General features: G+C 36.3%; 1 protein-coding gene across 1 annotated transcript in view; it reads left to right on the forward strand.

Moving 5' to 3' along the window:
• Positions 1-14,775, forward strand: part of PCNX1 (pecanex 1) — a 213,885-nt gene that overhangs the window by 119,840 nt on the left and 79,270 nt on the right. The window contains 6 exon segments of the mRNA XM_017882758.1: positions 72-95; positions 98-163; positions 166-180; positions 1,996-2,087; positions 12,704-12,813; positions 13,215-13,320. Coding sequence (XP_017738247.1) covers positions 72-95; positions 98-163; positions 166-180; positions 1,996-2,087; positions 12,704-12,813; positions 13,215-13,320 — 413 coding nt within the window.

The raw sequence follows: 14,775 nt of genomic DNA on the forward strand, positions 1-14,775 counted from the left end.
ATGACCTCTCAGTAGACACAAGAATGGATATAGTATAGTATTTTTAAATATACTTTTCTTTCTTTTTGTAGTGTTTACACTCTGTTTTCCAATAGTGTTTTCATTGGTCTCCTGCCTCAGGTGAATACATTTGTAATGTACCTTTGTGAACAATTGGATATTCATATTTTGGTGGTAATGGTGAGTGTTTCTTTAAAACTATAGATTACAGCATTACCTTTATAGATCATGAAGTAATAAACTGACCATTAAAATGCTTTTCCAGTTTTCACTTCAGGCTTGAAATTAGAAAAAAAAAAAAAAGACATTAAGTAATTGAAGACTGAGAAGCAATTAATTTGTGGATAGAAAAAAATAGTCAAGTCTGCTACTTTAGAGAAAGAGCCAGGTATAATGAAGCAGATGTGTAAGAAGTGATAAAATAACATCTGCAACTAAAAGTTATAGTGAGTTTACATGGAACCTATATGTACTTAAGAGGTATTTATAAAAGATCATCTATCCTGAATAGATTGAAGTTTGATACATAGCATTCCATTTGGATTTTAAACCAGTATGTACATTTAGTAGGTCTTCATATTTGGTTTCAGAGCCTTGTTTTATCCTTAGAATGGTAACACCAAAACAAAAGCATTTTACTAGTAAATAAGCTTTTAAGAACTATCTGTTCATTGAGTAGAATATGTGGCTATGAATTGATATACTTAGAAAATCTATTTCCATATCATATGTATATTTTATTTAAAAAATAAGATCATACCCATATTACCCTGGTATAGATAATGGTTTGTAGAACTTGAAAATAATCATATCAGCATACACCATGGTTAAAATATACCATTATTTAGTTTAACCATTTAAAATTTTACTGAAAGATGAGTGTGCAACTAGAGAAAATGAAAGGGAAAGAAATTACTGTAACTTTATAGTTCATTTCTCTACACATTTCACATTTTCAGGCCTCATATATTTTCCAAGCATATGCATTGAAATCCTCTCTGCTGATGAAAAGTCGACATCATGGCTTTAATTTTAAATAGAAACTGAGTTTTTCTGTGTTGCTGTATATCATACTAGAGAATTTTTAATGTTCTGAAAATTTTTTGAATGAGTATGAATTAAGACAGAACTCGTTTCATCAATCAGCATGGCTTAATAGGTAGAAGACAGTTTGAATATTTAGGGACTATTACTGGTGTTATATTACCCTAAATACTATGGGGAGGGCTTAGTGTAGGTAATTTATGATAATGGACTTTTGTCATACTATAATTTACAAACTGGTGCAAGGTATTAGGTTTCTGATAACTCATAAGGAATTTTTTCTGTAGATTTCTTTTATGATTATTATTATTAAAGAAAGTCTGTTACCCATGTTTTAAAAGTAAAGTCTAGATATCTTAGCCATCCCCTGTTCCTTATTACTAATACGCCCACTGGAGTATTAGTAATTATCTATTTCGTTGTGTTGCTATTGTTAGCAATTAGATCTACAGTATCTAAAGTATCTATTTTGTTGTTGTTATTGTTAGCAATTAGATCTACACTTTTTTCTGAAAATTAACACATGGGAATACAGATTTACTTTTGTGGGTAACACAGGTTCTGTTTACATAGATAAATATTTTTCAGTGAACACTTAATACATCTCCAGTTCCTTTTCAGGCCTCTGAAAGCTTCATTTTCCACATTTTTTGTTAATATAAGATAGATTTTGAAGCATAATATAGATAAAATTTTTTCTTGCTACATATAAATGTTCATTACTTCCAAGATGAATATAGTTTATCTTGTAACAAAGATTCTGGATAGCAAATCTCTGTCATGTCAAAATCTTTTGAAAGAACAAAATGAAGTAACTGAATTTTAAAATTCAGATTAGTAGATATTTAATGATAGTTGACATTATAATATTTTAAATGCTTTTCAGTGACCTTTTAATTTTTTTCATATATTTTTATAAAATATTTCTTTCCTTTTTCTTCTTCTGTCTAGCCACTACAAGCCTGCTTGCAGCACTTTACAGTTTTATCTGTAGCATTGTGGCAGTAGCCTTATTGTATGGATTATGTTATGGAGCTTTAAAGGTGAGCAATAAATTATAGTATGTTTTGTCTTTAAGGCTGTATTTCTATATGAATGTTGTTTTAAAATCAACTAATAATGATTTTTTCTCCTGGGGCCACTTAGCATTAATTTTCGTGGTCTTCATATGTTAAACATTATTCTCATTCTCAACTACTTTGAATTTGAAAACAGTTTAATAGTTAACCATTACTAAAAGAAAATTATTTTTCCTGTAGTAGTCACAGGTTAATATTAGAAACAGATTATTGAAAACTAGGCTCATCTGGTATAAGGGTAGGCATAGTAATTACAGAATGTGAAATCAATTTTAAAATTCTAGTTAAGAATTTAACTACTTTTCATATCACAGTTTTTTTAAACTTATAAAAACAAGTTCAAGGACTGCAATTTAAGATACATGCTAATAAAAAGTAATACACTGAAATTTAATGTCATTGGGTTAGAAGATCTGGATGAGCCTTATGAACTTCCCTTTAAAAGATTGTCAACAAGTTGTAAACATAAAATTTAAACATTTTGTAGACAACTTTCAGCTCCTCACGCATACTTGTGGGTTGTTTTCGTTTTTTGTTTGGCAACTAGTGCAAGACAATCAGAATGTTAGGTTTGAAAGGACTATGACAAGTGACTCACAGATCCTTCCTTGCCTCATTTAAGTAGCATTTGTAGAGCATTTATGTGTACCAGGTGCTATGCTAAACCGTTTTCTGCTTTGAAGGAACTTGTAGCTTAGCTGTGATCAACAAGTCAACCAACATGTTCAATACAGCATAACGAAGGTTATGAAAACAGTTCTGTGGGCATACAAATTAAGACTACTTTATTCTGCCAAAAGAGATTGAAGACAATTTTCCAGGAAGGTGATATAACCAGATTTTGAAGATCAAATAGGCATTAGCTAATTGAAACAAGAGATGAAGACCCATGGGCTTGTAAAGAAAATGTGTTGTGTAGAGGAAATGGCAAATGATTTGGAATTTCTGGAGGTTTGGGTACATGAGGAAAGATGACATCTAAGGTCATTCCTCTAAGGCTAGAAAGGTAAGCAAAGGCTGGATCATGAAATAGCTTTTATCCTGAATGTGTTGGGGTAAAGATGCAAAACCATGAATGTGTTTGAGGCAGTGAAAGGAAATGATCAGAGTTGCATTTTAGAAAGGTTACTTTTCTCCATTGTGAAGATTGAAGTCTAAGCAGGAGGGATCAAAGGAGACTGTTCCACTTTAATCTTGAAATTATGAGGTACTTAACTAAAATTAGATTTCATGAATATATTTGTGGACTGTCTGGATAAAGAGATATGAGCCAGAAGAGGATCCAGGATGATTCTGGGTGCTGACTTGAACAGCTGGTTAGATATGGTGCTAATGCACAAGATTAGAAACCTTGGCGTTTGTTGAGGAAGGTGATTGTTTACGTTGGAAGGAAGGTGATTGTTTACCTTGGAACACTTGATTTGTTGATATTTATGGGGTATCCAGAGATACATAGTAGCTAGTTACGTGTACAGAGGTTTGATGTCATGATTAATGGATTTAGAAGTCATCCATAAAATTGAATAAAATGTAAGAAAAAGACTCTTAATGTGGATTGACAAGAGAAAATGGATGAGGAAAGACTGTGGGAAATACCAGTATTTAAGTGTTGGTTACAACAAAATCACACAAAGGAAATTTCAGAGGCAGTAAGAGTCTGAAAAAAGTTTTTATTGAATTTGGCAGTTATAGGATATTGGTGTTTTGGATTAAGAAAGCCAGATTAATATAAGTAGGTTTGAATATATATTAAGGAAATATATTCTACTCTTTCTAGAGTGCAGTTGGAAAGCTTGTACACATAATGGGGTTGTTTTCTGGTTTTGTTTTAAAAAAGATCTGAGACTTAATTGCTCTAAAAGGTAAGGAGGGGAAATCTAGTGGATGGGAGATAATTGATAGAGCTAAGCCCAGGAGAGGACTGGAGGCAACAAGGTCCAAATCCAGGGTTCTCCCACATGTCCTACCTGTGAACTGTCCTAGCTCGTTGTAGATTTGTGTTTTGAATCAGGGTTTGGAAAGTGAATCATTATTTGGAAATTGTAGTCACAGAAGTTAATAAGTGCGGTAAGTTTTCTAGCCTCGTTTAGAAAGGCCTATTCACCTATAATTATACAGCAGAATGGCAGCAGTTAAAAAGCTGCCAGGTAGATTCCTGCATCCTAAGGCAGGCAGGAAGGTAAAGTTTTTTTCTTCTTTCTGGGGCATCACTTTTGCATTAGACAATTTTAGTTTTAAATATCACTCATTGTAGTGTGATAAATCTATAGACATATTTGTTATGCACGAGCAGAGATTATGTACAAGCATACTTCATTTTATTGTGCTTTACTTTATTACGTTTCACAGACAGTGTGTTTTTTTACAAAAGGAATGCTTGTGGCAAACCTGTGTGAAACAAGTCTAATGGTGCCATTTTCCTAACAGCATGTGCTCACTTTGTGTCTCTGTGTCACATTTTGGTAATTCTTGCAATGTTTAAAATTTTTATTGTTATTATTTTCTATTATGGTGATGAGTTGTGTCTGATACCATTGTAATTGTTTTTGGAGTGCCATTAACAGCATCCATAGAAGATGGTGAACTTTAACAGATCAACATGGTGTGTATTCTGACTGCTCTGCTGACTGGTCATTCCCTCATCTCTCTCCCTCACTTTGGGTCTCCCTATTCTGTGAGACACAACCATGTTGAAATTAGGCCAATCAATAACCCCACAATGGCCTCTAAGTGTTCACAAGGCAAAAGGAATGGTCGCATAGCTCTCACTTTAAATCAGAAGCTAGGAATGATTAAGCTTAGTGAGTAAGGCATATTGAAAGCTGAGAAAGGCCTAAATTGAGGCCTCTTGTGCCAAACAGTTAGCCAAGGTGTGAATGCAAACAAAAAGTTCTTGAAGGAAATTAAAAGTGCTACTCCAGGAAATGATAAGAAGAGAGAAACAGTCGTAATTATGGCCGATACAGAGAAGGTTTTAGTGGTCTCTGGATAGAAGATCAAACCAATCACAGCATTCCCTTAAGCCAAAACCTAATCCAGAGCAAGGCCCTAACACTTCTATTCTCTGAAGGCTGAGTGAGGTGGGGAAGCTGCAGAAGAAAAGTTGGAAGCCCGCCGAAATTGATTCATGAGGTTTAAGGAAGGAAGCCATCTCCATAACATAAAAGTACAAGGTGAGGCAGCAGTACTGATATGGAAGTTGCAGCAGGTTACCCATTAGATCTAGCTAAGATCATTGATGAAAGTGGCTACAGGCCGGGCGCGGTGGGCTCAAGCCTGCTAATCCCCAGCGCTCTTGGAGAGCCCGAGACGGGCCGGATCACGACAGGTCAGCGAGATCGAGACCATCACCTGGCGCTAACATGGGTGAAACCCTGTCTCCGTACTAAAAAATACCAAAAAACTACCGGCGCGACCGTGCGGCGCACTGTCCGTCCCAGCTACTCGGGAGGCCGCCTTGGAGGCAGAGAGATGGCGCGCTGAACCTCCGGCGCGAGCCCAGAGCTTGCAGTGAGCCTGCACCGATCCGGACCCACTGCACGACTCTCTTACGAGCGCCCAGCCTGGGTGGGCGCAAGAGCGAAACCTCGTCTCAAAAAAAAAAAAAAAAAAAAAAGAAAGTGGCTACAGTAACAACAGATTTTCAATGTAGACAGCCTTGTATTGGAAGAAGATGCTATCTAGAACTTTCACAGCTAGAGAGGAGAAGTTAATGCCTGGTTTCAAAGCTTCAAAGGACAGGCCTACTGCTAATGCAACCGGTGACTGTAAGCTGAAGCCAGTGCTCATTTGCCATTCTGAAAATCACAGGGCCCTTAAATGTATTCTGCCTGCTCTGTAAATGGAACAAAACCTAGATGACAGCACATCTCTTAATAGCATGGTTTGCTGAATATTTTAAGTGTACTGTTGAGACCTACTGCTCATAGGAGAGATTCCTTTCAAAATATTCCTGTTCATTGACGATGCAGCTCGTCACTTGAGAGCTCTGATGAAGGTGTACAGGAGATTCATGTTGTTTTCATGCTTGCTAACACAAACGGGCATTTTGTAGCCTGTGCAGTAACAAGTAATTTCAACTAACAAGTCTATTTAAGAAATACATTTTGTAAGGCCTGTATCTGTCATAGATGGTAATTCTTCTGATGAATCTGGGCAAAATAAATTGAGAACCATCTAGAAAAGATTCACCGTTCTAGAAGCCATTATGAATATTCAGGATTAATGGGAAGAGATCAAAATATCAGTATTAACACAAGTTTGGAAGAAGTTGTTTCCAAACTTTGTGGATGACTTTGAGGGATTCAATACTTCAGTGGAGGAAGTAACTGCAGATGTGATAGAAATAGCAAGAGAATGAGAATTAGAAGTGTAGCTTGAATATATAGGAGTGAATTACCGAAATCACGTAAAACTAGAACGGATGAGAAGTTGCTTCTTATGGATGAACAAAGAAAGGGGTTTCTTAAGATGGAATTGACTCCTGGTGAAGATGCTTTGAACATTGTTAAAATGACAACAAAGGATTTAGAATAGTACATAAATTTAGCTGATAAATCAGCAGCAGGATTTTAGAGGGTTGACTCCAATTTTGAAAGAAATCATTACTGTGGGTAAAATGCTATTAAACAGCATCGCATGCTACAGAGGAATTTTTCATGAAACAAAGAGTCAATCAATGCAGCACACTTCATTATTGTCTTATTTTAAGAAATTGCCACAGCCACCCAGGCCTTCAGTAATTACCACACTGAACAGTCAGCATCCATCAACATTGAGGCAAGACCCTCTACAAGTAGAAAGATGACACCTCACTTAAGGCTCAGATGATCCTTAGCATTTTTTAACATTAAAGTATTAATGTTAAAATTAAGGTATGCGCATTTTTTTCTAAGACACAACATTATTGCACATTTAATAGACTACAATATAGTGTAACCATAACTTTTGGGAAACCAAAAATTTTGTGTTACTCATTTTACTACAGCTTGCTTTATTGAGGTGACCTGGACCAACAATGTCTCCGAGGTATGCCTGTACAAGGATTTCATTAAAGCAGTTTTTGTAACAGCAGAAGCTGGTAATAACCTAATATCTGTCATTTGTGACTGGTCATGAAAAGAATAAAATATCATTTTTACATTCTAATGTGGAAAGTGATCTTTAAGACATACTATTTTTTTTTAAGGGAGAGTAATAGGCAAAAAAAAAAAAAAAAAAATCAGTGTTTCCTTTGTGCTTTTTAAAAGCCCACATGAAAGTTTGTAGTTACATAACAATGTAATAGGAAAGGAAATATACAGAGAATTGAAAACAGTGGTTACTTCTGGATAGAGTCTATTTGGAGACTTTATATGCATGCCTTTAGGAATAATTTATTTTAATCTGTTCACAAATACAGGCTTTTACATCTATGTGACATCTGCTTTCCTTGTATTTACTCTTTTTTTCTTAAATGTTTTGGTATGATGCATAGTTCATTAAAAGCTAAAAATTTTTCTTTAAAACCATCCTAGTACATCCTATTAATAAAGTGTAAATGTTTTTGATGTTTTCATATTTTTTAGATATTTAGGCTGTTATGTAATGAAATAAAAACATTTAGACCTTGAAGGAAGTCAAGGTCCACTACAGTGGGTGAAGCAGATCTACCTTTTGACCTAGGCCAATTTCCCTGGGCAGTTTTGTTTTTCATAGTTTATGTCCTTTCTCTCACTTCTGAATCAGAATCCATTAAAAACGTAAAGGCATCTAGGTTTTGGTTTGCTTTTGATTCTTCTAGTTAGTGATTCAATAGAGGTAGTAGTTAACTATCTGTCTGTTTACATATAATTTGTAAGTTAAGGATGTGTCTCAGTTCAGGCTGCTTTAACAAAGTACCATAGACGAGGTGGCTTATAAACAATAGAAATTTATTACTCACAGTTCTGGGGCTTGGAAGTCTGAGATCAGGGTACTGGATGTCAGGTTCTGGTGAGGTCTTTCTTCCCAGTTGCAGACACTAACTTATTATATCCTCAGTGACAGAAACAGGACTTGCCCTCTGGGGTTCCTTTTCTACAGACAGTGATCCTGGTCATGAGGGCTCTACCATCAGGACCTTATGACCTCCCAAAGGTGCAACCTCCTAGTACCATCACACAGGGGATTGAGATTTCAACATACGAATTAGCAGGGAGACAGACAACAGGTGGTGTTCATGAATTGCTTTCAATACACATTTCTGAATTTTTAATCTAAATAAAATGAACAAGTCATTTTGAGATAAACTTAAGAATATTCTTCTTTTGTCTGAGAGTAGTAAGTAGTGTCAAGTATTTGACAAATAAAGACGGGCATCTTTTGGTGTTTTTTGTTTTTCTTAAATACCCGTTTTAGTTGAGGCCAAATTGACATATAGTGAAATCCAAATATCTGAAGTACACAATCTGATAAGTTTTGACAAATGCATACACCTGTGTAATCTATACCCTTATCAAGATATAAAATAGTTGCATTACCTCAGAAAATTTCCTCATAGTTTGTCCTGTCTCTCCTAATCCTCATTGTTGTCATTTCTTTCACTATACACTAGGTTTGCAGTTCTTGAACTTCATATAAATGAAATTGTACCATATGTATTCTTTCGTATCTGACTTAATTGTTCAATGTGATACTGTTGAGATTCATCCAAGTTGTGTGTATCAGGAGCTTGTTTCTTTTTATTGTAGATAAGTATTCCATTTAGTTTTAATTCTGTCTTACCCACATTGTATGACTATATCACAGTTTACCTACTGTCTTAGAGATGCTCATTTGAGTTGTTTCTAGTTGAGGAATGTTATGAATAAGCCTGCTGTGAACATCCTCGTGCAAGTCTTTTTGTGGACATGTGTATTCATTTCTCTTGAGTAAATACCTAGAAATGGAATTAACAGTTTTCCAAAGTGGCTGTGCTGGACATCTTTTTTTTTTTTTTTTTTTTTAAGTTTTAATTTTTATCAAAGTCGTACATTCATATATCACAGTGTCAAATAGTTTTACATGACTTATAGCAAGAAGAGCAATCTCCTAACCCATTTTACCTTCCTCAGACTTACTGTTTTTAACTGATTCTTTTTGGCATTTACCTCCATAGATCTACCTTTCATTTCTGCCTCTTGTATTTTCTGACATCTTCAGCAGAACCTGTGGACTGCCTTTTATGAAAGTTGGAGGCTTGACTGACTTACTTTTTTTTTTTAGAAGCTGGTTTAGAATGCATGTGTTCCATTTATTCCTCAGAGTATTCTAGTTTACATCCCTAGATTAGGTTAAACCATCTGAGAGCTGCATGTTTGGACCAGGCTGTCTGACCGCCTCTAGGGTTTCCTTGCCCACGTTTCCTTTCAGTATTATGCCTGTCATTTGCACGGAGGCATCTTCCAAGAGTGTGTGTAAGAAAACGGCGGTCCATTTATCATGGGGCTGTCATGCTGATGTCCTTCAACGCTTTGTTTAGTGTCCCTTCTGTAAAGACTCAGTCAAGATGTTTCTTTTAAATCTTGATGACAGCCAATTCTTGTTTTTCTTTTTTTTTTCTTTTTTTTTTTTTTTTTTTTGTGTTTTTGAGGCGGAGTCTCGCTCTGTCACCCGGACTGGAGTGCAGTGGCCGGATCTCAGCTCACTGCAAGCTCCGCCTCCCGGGTTTGCGCCATTCTCCCGCCTCAGCCTCCCGAGTAGCTGGGACTACAGGCGCCCGCCACCTCGCCCGGCTAGTTTTTTTTTTTGTATTTTTAGTAGAGACGAGGTTTCACCGTGTTAGCCAGGATGGTCTCGATCTCCTGACCTCGTGATCCGCCCGTCTCGGCCTCCCAAAGTGCTGGGATTACAGGCTTGAGCCACCGCGCCCGGCCTTGTTTTTCTTAAGAAATCTAGAATGCATTTTGGTTTTGGCTTTTTGTTTTTTCCCCATATAACCAGTGTTATTTTTAAAATTTCCCTTGGTCATTAAGTAGCTCAAAGCCAAATTCCCTGCTTATGTCCAGGAATTTATGGCTTTTGTCTCCCATATTCCTTCCCTCATCATCATAAATGAGGTCCTGAGCAAGGTGATGGTTATAAGAATATTTTACCTTATACTAATTCAAATTCATTAAGTTATCCATTTGTTTCTGAGATTTCTTTTTTTTTACATTTGTGTTATATTTAACAACATAATTAAAGAGCAGTAACAGTTCAGAAAAAGGTTGTTAATTTAAACTTTCTGCAAACATCACTGAAAACTTCACGAAGTATACAAGACTTTTTTCTTAGCCAGAAGCCCTTCCACCAGAACTCTAAGCACATCCAAAATCACTGCACCCAAGAGCCCTGGGTGTCTGGTGAGCTGCTACACTGCACATGTACATATCTGTGAATTAAAATGTGCCAATGGAGAAGGGACATTTCCTGACCAGTCAAGGGAAGCTCCTTGGAACTGTCTGTCCCTGACTCGTCTATATTCTTATACGTCAAATCCAACATCCCTTGGCCTGGGGTCCAAGTGCTGGGACAGGTGCAGGTGCAAGGCTGAGTGGGCTAGTAATCCCTCAAAGCCCAGCGAGGTGCCCAGTGCACCAACAGCATAATGCACCTGAAAACAAGGTCCAGAAGCCCTGGCACAGGACCTTTCTGCCTGCCCTCCCATTCTCCCATCAGACCAAACAAAGAGGACAGCAGCACCTAGGGCTCCACAGGACAGCACACAAGAATGCCCCAACTTCAACCACCTCCTGAGACAGAAGGGGACTGTGGTAATCCTGCAGTGTAGACTTAGGCAGCCCAGATCTGCAGCTCAACAGCTCTGTGGGAAGAACGTCTCTCACCGTCAGCAGGTCCTGCGCATGTCTGTACATGAGCCCCAGAGCTAAGTGGCCTTTGGCCTTGAACTCTGATGTTTTCTCTCTCACATCAATGACACTTTTGGGAAACTTTTCAGCCTCTTCCAACCAGTGCAGGGAGCCCATGCATAGCTTGGCAGTGAGGAGAGGGATGGTGGCATCGTCTGGCTTCAGGTAGATTCACTCTTTCAGCACCTTCACAGCACGAGCAGATTTTCCAGCAGCCATCAGGGACAGAGCAAACTGGTACCACAGGCGGAACTCCTCAAAGGCAAACTTCATGGCTCTTTCTAGGCACTGTGGTTCATTGTCTCGCGTCAAGAAAGAATTCAAGACACGGACACACACAAGGAGTGGGTTTAGGAGTGGAAAGATTAGTAGACTAAGAAGAGAGAGTTTTCTCATGCTGAGAAAGTGGGTTGCTCAAGAGAGGGTCTCCCAGAGGCTTGACTTACTTTCTGTCACCCCAGCTTGCACTGCACATGTAGCCTCTCTTGTCTCCCTTGTATACCTGATGTGTTTACTTTATTATCACTGTGTAAATGCTCTTCCTTCATATCTTTTGTTTTCTGCTATACTTTGCTTTTGTATGTATTTATCTCCCTTTCATTCTCAAGCTCTTAAGATATTGTTTAACTTTCTTTTCAGTATATTCAAACATATCAAGAGTTCACTTTCTGGCTCTACTGCTTAACTGGACAAATTACTTAAACCCTCTTCTGTGCCTTAGTTTTCTCATCTATAAATTGGGGGTAATAGTATATATTTTCGAGGTTACTGTAAAAATTATTTGGGAAATAAATATCTAAGGATGCAGCTCTACACAGTGTTCAATATGATGATAAGGTTTTGATGTAGCCATTACAAAAAAAATGTCTGTGTTATGATGTGAAACAATTCCCAAGTCTGCTTTTAAGTGGGAAAAAGGCAAGTTGTATTAAACACTGCCATTTGGGTCCCCACTCCTACCATGTTTCCTTTCCGAATCTCCAGAGAACAATGAAGGATTAGAATAGTGTCTACGTACACAGGACATACTTAAGAACTGTAACCTGTTCCAGTTAGCGTATTGCCCACTCTCTGCCAGGTATCATGCTGATAGACTCCAGAGATGCTACAACGAGCAGAGCTCACATGGAGTGACCGCATGTGTGGTTGGCCTTGGAAGATAGCCTTTGTAGTATTTCCTTCTGGGTATATGCAGTCATTCATTCAGAAAACAGTTACTGAATGCCTGCTCAGTGCTGTGGAGGACATAGTAGTTTATTACATGGGCAAAGGCATCAAGAAAGTAACACCAAATGTCAGCCTTTTCTTTTGCCTAATGTATCATGTGTTGTCTTTTCCTACTCTATTATTGTATATAAAATTTACTATACCAAGATATCTTATTCTTCCAAAAGGAACACGGTTTACTACAAACTTAATAGCATTTAAAATGTGAAAGAATTGATAGCCACATGCATCAAAAGCAAATTATTCCTCATATATGAGTAGAGCATTAGTGCCCTCCCCCCCGAAAAAGATCTGTAGCTTTAGTACCAAAGACATCTAGTGGCCAGATTCTAGCTCATCAGAAAGTAATAAATCTAAATTTTTCTGGAATAAAATGCAATTAATAACGTGGCTAAAAACTTTTGTTGAATTTAAGTTTGTTGTCTTTTCCAAAATACACAAAACGGTTATGTGAAATACTGTAAATTAGAAGCATATTATTCTGTTAAATTCGTTTTTCTACAGGATTCTTGGGACGGCCAGCATATTCCAGTACTTTTCTCCATTTTTTGTGGTTTATTAGTGGCAGTGTCTTACCATCTCAGCCGACAAAGCAGTGATCCATCTGTACTTTTGTAAGTGAACTCAATTGTTACTGAACTAAAGAAATTTAAGTAAGTTGGTGTTTTTTTCAAATAACTTTCAAGATCTCTTTTTTCCAATGCCTTTCCAAAGTGCTTTGGCCTAATCTATAGTAAGTTTCAAAATATATTAACTTTGGGTTATTCTAATCAGATCGGCTGGGAATATTAGTGTTTTCCTTCCCAATTATTGAAACTATGTTTTGATAAAAATATTTTCACTGTATGTTTATTTATGGCATCCTAAACATTTTAGAATTTCTCATTTGGTAATGATTAAATATACTCGAATCATTTGGTTTTCTATCATAAACTTCATTGCCCATTTGAATTACTGATTTTCAGATTGTGTGTGTATTTTCTATTTTTTTTTCTTTTTTTTTTTTAACATAAAGCTCTTTAGTGCAATCCAAGATTTTTCCAAAAACGGAAGAGAAAAATCCAGAAGACCCTCTATCTGAAGTAAAAGATCCACTGCCTGAAAAACTTAGAAATTCTGTTGTAAGTTTTAACATTTAGAATCACCTAAAAGACTTAAATCTTAGACAGTTGATCATGTTATATGAGGAACACTTTTTGAAAGTCATTAGTAATTGGAGAAAAATGTATAATTATAATTTATAAGATTAGTTGTACATTGTTGATTGTCTTTATTCCAAATATTAAAGTGTAAGAAATGCTCATTCCTCAGACTTGGTTTGTGTGTAGAACAGAATACTAAACATTTTATTTTTAGGTCAGGTGAAATTAAGTCATTTCATTGGCCATAGAATTTTTATTCCTATTCGATTTAGACTAGGATCTGAAAGATCAGCATTAACACAAATTAGATTCATTTTGTTGTTATTGTTCGTCTTGTTGAAAAAAACGGTCTTTGTAAGTCATTTATTAGTCTTTTAGGTTGTTTTATTTCTCAAGGCCAATCTTAAAACTGTGTGTGTATTCTGAAGGAGAGAACAATAATCTGTACTAATGTATTTAAGTAAATGCAGTAGTTGNCATTCCTCAGACTTGGTTTGTGTGTAGAACAGAATACTAAACATTTTATTTTTAGGTCAGGTGAAATTAAGTCATTTCATTGGCCATAGAATTTTTATTCCTATTCGATTTAGACTAGGATCTGAAAGATCAGCATTAACACAAATTAGATTCATTTTGTTGTTATTGTTCGTCTTGTTGAAAAAAACGGTCTTTGTAAGTCATTTATTAGTCTTTTAGGTTGTTTTATTTCTCAAGGCCAATCTTAAAACTGTGTGTGTATTCTGAAGGAGAGAACAATAATCTGTACTAATGTATTTAAGTAAATGCAGTAGTTGTTAAAATTTTCTAATTTTGTGAATTATAATGTTGCTTGTATTCTTTTAGTAATTATTTGAAAAATGAATTCTGTAAATTCATGTCTATTTATGGAATAAAACAAAATCTTTTTTCTCAGTTTTAGGTCATTTTCCTTTGCAAAAGACTGAATTTATATAGATGTTGAATTAGACACATTTACTTTCAGTGCACTTGACCTGTTCACGTATTCTTTCAGAAACTTTAGAAATACAAAACTATATCAAGATGTTAGAATAACTTTTTTCTAACTTCGGTTTCCGTGTGGACAGAGAATGTTTCATGTTAAGTATAGTAGGATATTCTGAATCTGGCTTATAAGCATAAATCTAAGAGGTCAGTTGATGACCAAAGATGTCAAGAGGTTTCTGATTTTTCTATAACCACTGATAGAACCAAAATCTAATAAGTAAAATGGACTTAAGCACAACAGTTTTCACATGTCAAAAGACCAATGAAAATATAAGTTATCCAAAGGGATATACCCGTATAAATGACACTGTGGTCAGGAGTGGTGATGTGTGTGCCTGTAGTTCAGCTACTTGGGAGACTAAGGCTGGAGGATCCCCTCAACTCAGGGGTTCTGAGCTCTAGTGTGCAATGACTGTACCTGTGAATAGA

This window comes from Rhinopithecus bieti, unplaced genomic scaffold (assembly GCF_001698545.2).
Source record: "Rhinopithecus bieti isolate Rb0 unplaced genomic scaffold, ASM169854v2 scaffold_13259, whole genome shotgun sequence".
Taxonomy (NCBI): domain Eukaryota; kingdom Metazoa; phylum Chordata; class Mammalia; order Primates; family Cercopithecidae; genus Rhinopithecus; species Rhinopithecus bieti.